Source organism: Salvelinus alpinus, chromosome 13, assembly GCF_045679555.1.
Source record: "Salvelinus alpinus chromosome 13, SLU_Salpinus.1, whole genome shotgun sequence".
In the NCBI taxonomy this organism is placed as follows: Eukaryota; Metazoa; Chordata; class Actinopteri; order Salmoniformes; family Salmonidae; genus Salvelinus; species Salvelinus alpinus.
The window spans coordinates 47,270,950-47,281,051 of record NC_092098.1 but is presented as its reverse complement, the minus strand read 5'-3'; the positions used below and the strand labels follow the sequence as shown (position 1 = coordinate 47,281,051).

Sequence of the window (10,102 nt, the reverse complement as noted above, 5' to 3'; positions counted from 1 at the left end):
TGTAATAATCAATAATAATGATGTAGCGAATGGTGGAGCAGGGAAGCAAACCTGGGTTCACTGGCATGAAAGGCAAACACCCTATGCATCGCACCAATAGGGTTTACCCCACTTAGTAGGAATTGTAACGTGGCTCATTTAGAAAAGATTGCTACACGTCTTTATGCGTCGACCTACCGCAGCCACTCACGGCCGCCATCCCACTTTTGACACCAGTGTAACAAACAGTGAGGCAGGGAAGCGAACCCGGGTCGCTGGCGTTATAGGCAAACACCCTAAACATTGCATGGGAATTGTAACGTGGCTCATATAGCAAGGATCTCTATAATATTTATATGTTTAAGCATAATGATGAGTTAATTTGTTTTTGGGCTATTTTTAAACGTCTTTGCAAGTTACAAATGTTTCTTTCTTAGACTGTAAAGAAAAAGTGGTCTTTGACATATTTTCAGCATACCTTGCTGTACAAAACTCCTGCCACTTCCTACCTAACAACTATTGGTCGCCACACACTTCATTCAATGGGCGCATTCGATTATGCTAAACTACGGGGCAGTGGTCAATGGCCCATTACGTCATCGGGCGAAAGCGGGCAATCTGTAATTTTGGCAACATGGTGCATCATCCAGAAACATACATCTCTTGCCATAAAATAAATGTTAGAAAAGCAATCCCTTTTGCAATGGAAAACACAGAATCCTAGTAATTACTACCTGTGCTTAATGACGTCCCTTTTGCGCCGGCTTCGCTGTGGGCTTTGAACTCACGCTCGGGAGGCAGCCCGGTTCCAAATCGAATGCAATCAACTTTCAGCCAATGCAAAACACGCCTGCACGGGTGGGATTAATATAACCCCCTCAATGTAATCAACCAGATCATGTCCACCTAAAATAGGCTACCCCTTTAAATGCCCCCACCTGCAATCATTAGCCTCTTTCAAACCAAACCAGCATGGAATCCTTGAGATTTGTCATTGACTTTAAATAATCTAAAATATGTTACCTGAAAACCATCTATGAAGCCTTAAAGACCAACCTGTTTAAATAAAAGGACACAGGTCACCCTCTCCTTGTGTTCGTACAGATACACCCGCTGTGTTACGTCTCACCCATCCCTTACTAGTTTCTTTGAGCTATTTTTCCACTTACAAATATACAATCATTCTGATCATGAAAGAAAGAGTCCTCTCAAGACTTTGAAATAAGGTGCAGTTCCATAAATTAAATTTCAACAAGAGAAAGGTGTCAATTGTTTGCCTGAACAGTTTGTGGGGTGTGGCCTAACAGAAAAAAAGTGGAACATAAAAAGGAAAACGCTGCACGTTTCCAGGTAGATGTTACTCTGTTGCATTACCACAAGGGACAAAATCTACACACAACTGTCAAATATAACAATTAACATCTGCATACAAAAAGAAGCAGAGCCAGCTATGCGGCCAAACAGCGAAAGGTTGTAACTATTCAATTCAGTTACAACATCAAATCTCATACTTGTGTATTTTACTAAAGTGTGATTGGGCTGGCAGAGGTCTAGCAAGTAGGAACATAAAGATACCTCTCCTATGTTCATATGCAGATTGGTTCTGGGTACAGGCATAATGAAGCAGGTTGCTTTTCTTTAACTTTTAGGCCAAAATGATTTCCCCCCCAAACACAACCTGGGTGAACTACACTGACGTATAGAGGACGTCTCCCGTAGTAACTTGCCCACAGAGCTGGCTAGTGGAAGGGACTCGGAATTCTGTTGTCGGTGACACAAGTCCATCTGTGGTTGGAAACGGACTGGACGACGCATTATTGAGGCGGCGAGCCACTGATAGAGCGTTTACATGCTAAATATGTGGAAAGTCAGGGAAATTGTGGATAAAGCGTGAGTACTCTTGCTGTTTTCGTCTGCTTGTCATTTTGTTGCAAGGCCCGTTAGCTGGCTAGTTTACATTTGACAACCGACCAGGGAAACACTGATCTCGTGACGTCACGCTGTTTTCTCAGCTGATCGCTCAGTATGGCTAACGTTACTGTATATCAGTCTTGTGTACAAAATGTAACGATATATATTCCTCTGATCTTTTTGATATCCTACTGTCCATTATAAACATACAGACTCCAATATGGAAAGTAACACCCATTTATTCCATGTTAGCAATATTTTGGAGGAATGTATTAACCTTAACTATAAACTAGCTAGATTATGTCTTACCAAATAATGACATCGTATCGTTCAATAACAATGGGACGCCCTCGTTAACTCACAGCTAACGTTAGCTAGCTATAAAACGGGCTAACTTTAATTTATCATTGTTAGCTCACTAGCTAGCTAACGTTAGCTAACACCACTAAGCTAGCCACAATGTCTGTCAAGACCTTCATCAAACCTGTCATTTGCACTTTTTCGTTTCATTATGTTCATTACAATACTCACTATAGAAGTTGAACTTCATGACCATTGTATTGTTTTCTGGTTGAAACGTTTTTACACGAGCACAATGTAACGTTAGTTAGCTATCTAAGCCATCAACTAGCATTTGTCTGTGCATTAGGCTGTAGCGTTCCTGGTTACCGTTAGACGGAAGACGTTGCAGCAGCGCCATAAAGCTGTCTGCCGAATATTGGTCATACCAGGCTCGTGCCTCTCATCAAACGACTGAAAGTGGACCTGACCCACGACTAATGCAGCATGACACAATATCTCTTAGCTAGCTAAGTTAGTGTATTGCAAAGGATCTGTATGTGTTGTGTATGGAATTGTTCACTGCATCATGTGCGTAACATACATTATTTAAATGGATAGCGAGAGGGTTTTGACGTTTCCATACCCTGGCAACATTTAGTTATTCATGCATCAGTATTGGAAAAGTGCAAATTGCTTATTGCAACCATTTATTTAAAGACCGTTATGATAATGAGTGAAAGACTCTGTGTGTGACACATAATTCCTTAGTCTAATAGTTTTCCAGATTTGCAAGCAATGTCAGAAAAAGGTTCCAGCCGAGTGCATGTTTCATGGAGCCTGCAGTCAGGTTGCAGTAACGGATGCTGCCTGAGCTGGTGCCACCTGTTAGGCATGCCTGATTTCAGCTGAATAGGGCCTGTTATTGATACAGCTGGCGAGAAGGCCTTCTCCTGCCACCCTGGTCCCAGAGAGCTCCCTGCAGACCCTGCGCTTTTAGAGAACAGACTATCTACCGCCACACCTTGTGGATTGTGTCACTGCCATCAGTTGTTTGTGGTGTGATTGCAGCACAGGGAGGGACATTGCTTCAGTGGGTTAGCCAGTTGAATGGTATTTTTGTTGAGGACTGGTGTTTTTTCACGTCTAGCAGAATATGCATTTAGGCTAGATGTATGTTTGGGTATATTGTCCCTCACATAAGTGAGGAGGAGAACCCATGGTCATCATGGATTGTTCTGTGGCTGATCAATACTAGCTGTCTGAGACTCAAGATCATAGCTGAATGGGAGGGGCTTTGAGATTGGTCATCTAGTCAAATCAAACTTTATTTGTCACATACGCCGAATACAACAAGTGTAGACCTTACTGTGAAATGCTTACTTACAAGCCCTTAACCAACAGTGCAGTTTAAGAAGAGTTAAGAAAATATTTACCAAATAATCTAAAGTAAAAAGTAACACAATTAATTATAACAATAACGAGGCTATATACAGGGGGCACCGGTACCGAGTCAGTGTGCGGGGGTACAGGTTAGTTGATGTAATTTGTACATGAAGGTAGGGGTGAAGTGACTATGCATAGATAATAAACAGCGAGTAGCAGCAGTGTACAAAACAAATGGAGGGGAGGGGGTGTCAATGTAAATAGTCCGGTGGCCATTTGATTAATTGTTTAGCAGTTTTATGGCTTGGGGGTAGAAGCTGTTAATGAGCCTTGCTGGATGGGAGGGGCTTTGGTAGTATTCCTATTGCTGGATGGGAGGGGCTTTGGTAGTACTCCTATTGCTGGATGGGAGGGGCTTTAAGATTGGTCATCTAGTAAGCCTATTGCTGGATGGGAGGGGCTTTGGTAGTACTCCTATTGCTGGATGGGAGGGGCTTTGGTAGTACTCCTATTGCTGGATGGGAGGGGCTTTGGTAGTACTCCTATTGCTTGATGGGAGGGGCTTTGGTAGTATTCCTATTGCTGGATGGGAGGGGCTTTGGTAGTATTCCTATTGCTGGATGGGAGGGGCTTTGGTAGTATTCCTATTGCTGGATGGGAGGGGCTTTGGTAGTATTCCTATTGCTGGATGGGAGGGGCTTTGGTAGTACTCCTATTGCTGGATGGGAGGGGCTTTGGTAGTATTCCTATTGCTGGATGGGAGGGGCTTTGGTAGTATTCCTATTGCTGGATGGGAGGGGCTTTGGTAGTATTCCTATTGCTGGATGGGAGGGGCTTTGGTAGTATTCCTATTGCTGGATGGGAGGGGCTTTGGTAGTACTCCTATTGCTGGATGGGAGGGGCTTTGGTAGTATTCCTATTGCTGGATGGGAGGGGCTTTGGTAGTACTCCTATTGCTGGATGGGAGGGGCTTTGGTAGTATTCCTATTGCTGGATGGGAGGGGCTTTGGTAGTACTCCTATTGCTGGATGGGAGGAACTTTGGTGGTATTCCTATTGCTGGAGGGGAGGGGCTTTGAGATTGTTCATCTAGTAAGCCTATTGCTGAATGGAAGGGGCTTTGGTAGTACTCCTATTGCTGGATGGGAGGGGCTTTGGTTGTATTCCTATTGCTTGTTTTGAGTTTTGTCATCTACTTGTAGCCTATTAGGTCTGTTCCTATGTCAGTTATTACACAGGAGAGAAGTTAAGAATTGAGAGTCAAATCATGAATTTCTTTGAATGATTACTTTGATTCAAGGCCCATTCCAAATGTAAAGTGGTATAGGCATGAGTTCAGTGGAAGCTGTTTCTCAGTATGATATCATTACATTGTAGTGACTAACGATAGCCACTCTAAAGGCAGTCTTCATGTCCTGTGTAAGTGTTTGAGTCTTTGGATGTTCTCTTCCAGTTAATGGACTGTCAAACATTGCGCTATTATGTGGAAAGATATTATCTGTTGAATGGAGCAGAGGAAACCTGGTCCTGAAGACATGAAAGAAGAGGGACGTTTTGACAACTCTCGCTCAGATAAGATCTGAAGACTGGACCCTCTTCTCAAACTCTTGTGAAGACCAATATAAAACAACTTCCTCACCTTGTTAATTTGTCTCCTTGTTTTAAAGGAAATCATTCGTCCAAGTTGACTTCCTTTTATTAGAAGATATGGTAGCATAAGTTCTTTAGCTTGCCCTTAGCTGGCATCACTGTCTAGGCTTACAGCTTTACTATGAACCACGGCTTATTACGGCTTGAATGTCTGAGTCACACGTCTGGGAAATGCTAATTCTGCCTTTAGATTACAGTAATGAGCAGAACTTCAGCTAGTCATTCAGACAACCTGCAAATCCATGTTCTCAGTAAATGCTCTTCCTAGTAGGCATGACTTCCAGCAGTACGGTATTCTATATCCTCCCAGCACACTGCAGAGTAATCAGCACCACTGGTATAGATTTCTTCTCTCTTCTGGTCCCGTGTGTCTTAGTTGGTAGAGCATGGCACTGGCAATGCCAGGGTTGTGAGTTTAATTCCTACGGGGGACCAGTATGAAAATATATGCACTCAATACTGTAAGTCGCTCTAGATAAGAGTGTCTGCTAAATGACTTAAATGTAACATGTCTTCTGTGTGAGTAGCTTCAGGAGTAGCTCCTACATCAGCCCGGCTGCCAGCTGTTGTCCTCCAGGGCCTCTTCTCCCTGCAAATGTCCTCGTCAGACCAGGGCCTCTTCTCCCTGCAAACGTCCTCGTCAGACCAGGGCCTCTTTTCCCTGTAAACGTCCTCGTCAGACCAGGGCCTCTTCTCCCTGCAAACGTCCTCGTCAGACCAGGGCCTCTTCTCCCTGCAAACGTCCTCGTCAGACCAGGGCCTCTTCTCCCTGCAAACGTCCTCGTCAGACCAGGGCCTCTTCTCCCTGCAAACGTCCTCGTCAGACCAGGGTCTCTTCTCCCTGCAAATGTCCTCGTCAGACCAGGGCCTCTTCTCCCTGCAAACGTCCTCGTCAGACCAGGGCCTCTTTTCCCTGCAAACGTCCTCGTCAGACCAGGGCCTCTTCTCCCTGCAAACGTCCTCGTCAGACCAGGGCCTCTTCTCCCTGCAAACGTCCTCGTCAGACCAGGGCCTCTTCTCCCTGCAAACGTCCTCGTCAGACCAGGGCCTCTTCTCCCTGCAAACGTCCTCGTCAGACCAGGGCCTCTTTTCCCTGCAAACGTCCTCGTCAGACCAGGGCCTCTTCTCCCTGCAAACGTCCTCGTCAGACCAGGGCCTCTTCTCCCTGCAAACGTCCTCGTCAGACCAGGGCCTCTTCTCCCTGCAAACGTCCTCATCAGACCAGGGCCTCTTCTCCCTGCAAACGTCCTCGTCAGACCAGGGCCTCTTCTCCCTGCAAACGTCCTCGTCAGACCAGGGCCTCCTACTTCTGATATGCATCAGTGAGCCCCCTGCCCCTCCTCCCTTGCTGCTGTTGTCCCCTGTGCCCCCTTCATCACCACTATCTCCATCTGAAAACTGACGCCTAGAACCACTGTTCCTCAGAAGCAGGATGTGGTGTTTTTCTTCTAGTGTAGTAGGAGGGAGAGTGAAAGACTGTTTCATGTGCAGTGCTATGTTTTTTCAGCAGGCTGCATGTGTAGGTAAGCAGGCTCATCCTCAGTAGTGCAGGAGTAACGCTGCTGTGGCGGGCCTGCACAACAAAGAGGCCCAGGATGCAGACAGTTGGAGGAGAAGCCTGGGCTCTGTCTCTGTTTGAGAGAGTTGGAAGAGAAGCCTGGGCTCTGTCTCTGTTTGAGAGAGTTGGAAGAGAAGCCTGGGCTCTGTCTCTGTTTGCCTGTACCTTTCGTTCAGACCCACAGCTCGTCTTCTTTTGTCTCATCCCCAGCGGAATATTTTTTAACATAGCGGGCCGTTCTGTGTGCGTGTGTTTCCTAGTCTGCTTGAAATGTAAGCACATCGCCGGTTCACTTGCCGTTCAGGCCATCTGTTTTTATACACCGCTGTCATTCATTATTCAGTGGACTGAGATTTTCCTTAATCTTGGAACAGCTTTGCTGTGGAGATCTCATCTTACTGTCTCTGTCAGTCATACTGCTGCACACCTGGGCAAAAAATACACTAAACAAAAATATAAACGTAACATGGACAGTGTTGGTTTCATGAGCTGAAATAAAAGAACCCAGAAATGTTCCATACGCACAAAAAACGTATTTCTCAACTTTTGTGGACAAATTTGTTTACATTCCTGTTAGTGAGCGGTTCTCCTTTGCCAAGATAATCCATCAACCTGACAGGTGTGGCATATCAAGATCATTACACAGGTGCACCTTGTGCTGGGGACAATAACTCCTTGCCACTGTCAGAAACCGTCTCGGGGAAGCTCATCTGCGTGCTTGTCGTCCTCACCAGGGTCTTGACCTGACTGCAGTTTGGTGTCGTAACCGACTTCACTGGGCAAATGCTCACCTTCAATGGCCACTGGCGCGCTGGAGGCGTGTGCTCTTCACGAACGAATCCCAGTTTCAACTATACCGGGCAGATGGCGTCGTGTGGGCGAGTGGTTTGCTGATGTCAACGTTGTGAACAGTGCCCCATGGTGGCGGTGGGGTTATGGTATGGTGAGGCATAAGCTACGGACAACAAACACAATTTGCGTTTTATCGATGGTAATTTGAATGCACAGAGATACCGTGACGAGATCCTGAGGCCCATTGTCATGCCATTCATCCACCGCCATCACCTCATGTTTCAGCATGATAATACACGTTGCCGTGTCGCAAGGATCTGTACACAATTACTTTAAGCTGAAAATGTCCCAGTTCTGCATACTCACCAGATGTCACCCATTGAGCACGTTTGGAATGCTCTGGATCGACGTGTACATCAGCATGTTCCAGTTCCAGCCAATATCCAGGAACTTCGCTCACAGCCCATGAGGAGCGGGAGAACATTCCACAAGCAACAGCCTGATCAACTATGCAAAGGAGATGTGTAGCGCTGCATGAGGCAAATGGGGGTCCACCAGATACTGACTGGTTTTCTGATCCACGCCCCTACCTTTTTGTTAAAGGTATCTGTGACCAACAGATGCATATCTGTATTCCCAGTCCTGTGAAATCCATAGATTAGGGCCTAATGAATTTATTCAAATTTACAGATTTTTCTTACATGAACAATAACTCAGTAAAATCTTTGAAATTGTTGCATGTTGAGTTTCATATTTTTGTTCAGTGTAGTTGTATTTTGTAGTTCATTTGAAAATACCAACTTCTAAATATATACAGTATATATATATATTTTTTTATCTCAGCAAAAAAAGAAATGTCACTTTTTCAGGACCCTGTCTTTCAAAGATAATTCGTAAAACTCCAAATAACTTCACAGATCTTCATTGTAAAGGGTTTAAACACTGTTTCCCATGCTTGTTCAATGAACCATAAACAATTAATGAACATGCACTTGTGGAACGGTTGACAACTTCTCTAGGATATGTGGGACGCTAACGTCCCACTTGGCCAAAATCCAGATAAAATGTAGCGCGCCAAATTCAAATATATTATTATAAAAATCAATCTTAAATGAAATCACACATGAAAGACACCAAATTAAAGCTACACATGTTGTGAATCCAGCCAACATGTCTGATTTCAAAAAGGATTTACAAGGAAAGCACACCAAACAATTATGTTAGCTCAGTACATAGCCACAGAAAAACACAGCCATTTTCCCAGCAAAAGATGGTAGTAACAAAATCCAGAAATAGAGATAAAATTCATCACTAACCTTTGAACATCTTCATCAGATGACACTCATATGACATCATGTTACACAATACATTTATGTTTTGTTCGATAAGGTGCATATTTATATCCACAAATCTCGGTTTACATTGGCGCCATGTTCAGAAATGCCTCCAAAATATCCGGAGCAATTACAGAGAGCCACGTCAAATAACAGAAATACTCATCATAAACTTTGATGAAAGATACATGTTTTACATATAATTAAAGATACACTGGTTCTTAATGCAACCGCTGTGTCAGATTTTTTTTAAACTTTAGGAAAAAGCATACCATGCAATAATCTGAGACGGCGCTCAGAAATACACAACATTTCTCCGCCATGTTGGAGTCAACAGAAATACGAAATTACATCATAAATATTCCCTTACCTTTGATGATCTTTCATCAGAATGCAGTGCCAGGAATCCTAGTTCCACAATAAATTGTTGTTTTGTTCGATAATGTCCATTACTAGTGTCCAATTAGCTAATTTTGATAGCACGTTTAGTTCACGTGTCCAAACGCTGGCGCCGGTCCAGGCGAACTCGGACGAAAACTTAAAAAAGTTATATTCCAGGTCGAATAAACTGGTCAAACTTAGTAGAGAATCAATCTTCAGGATGTTGTTATCATTTATATCCAATAAGGTTCCAACCGGAGAATTCTTTTCAGTCTCTATAAGTAATGGAACGCAAGACGATATAATGAGGAAAGCGTGTGACCAGGAACTGGCAATCTGCCAGACCACTGACTCATTCCCCTCCCATCCGGTCCCACAACACAGCATAGGCTTCATTCCACGTTCTACTGACTGTTGACATCTAGTGGAAGGCGTATGAAGTGCAAACAGATCCATATATTACAGGGAATTGAATAGGCGATGACTTTAACAACGACCACTCTCAGAATTTTCACTTCCTGTTTGGATTTTTTCTCAGGTTTTTGCCTGCCATATGAGTTCTGTTATACTCACAGACATCATTCAAACAGTTTTAGAACCTTCAGAGTGTTTTCTATCCAATAATATGCATATATTAGCATGTGGGACAGAGTAGGAGGCAGTTCACTATGGGCACGAAATTCATCCAAAAGTGAAAATGCTGCCCCCTATACCACAGAAGTTAAGACACTAACAGCTTACAGACGTTAGGCAATTAAGGTCACAGTTATGAAAACTTAGGACACTAAAGAGGCCTTTCTACTGACTCTGAAAAACACCAAAAGAAAAATGCC

At 44.0% G+C, this 10,102-nt stretch overlaps 1 protein-coding gene across 3 annotated transcripts in view; it reads left to right on the top strand.

The window, feature by feature from the left end:
* Positions 1-1,260: 1,260 nt before the first annotated feature.
* The window catches only part of LOC139537809 (clathrin interactor 1-like), a 50,301-nt gene continuing 41,459 nt past the window's right edge, over positions 1,261-10,102 (top strand). The window contains exon 1 of one of the 3 annotated variants that reach the window (XM_071339608.1): positions 1,261-1,329. Coding sequence is in view for 2 of the 3 variants with exons in the window: in XM_071339607.1 (XP_071195708.1) it covers positions 1,829-1,869 (41 nt within the window). In the remaining variant the exon portion in view is untranslated. Of the gene's footprint in view, positions 1,330-1,535; positions 1,870-10,102 lie in introns of those variants that run through there. The other 2 variants (XM_071339607.1, XM_071339610.1) reach the window with 2 other exon arrangements.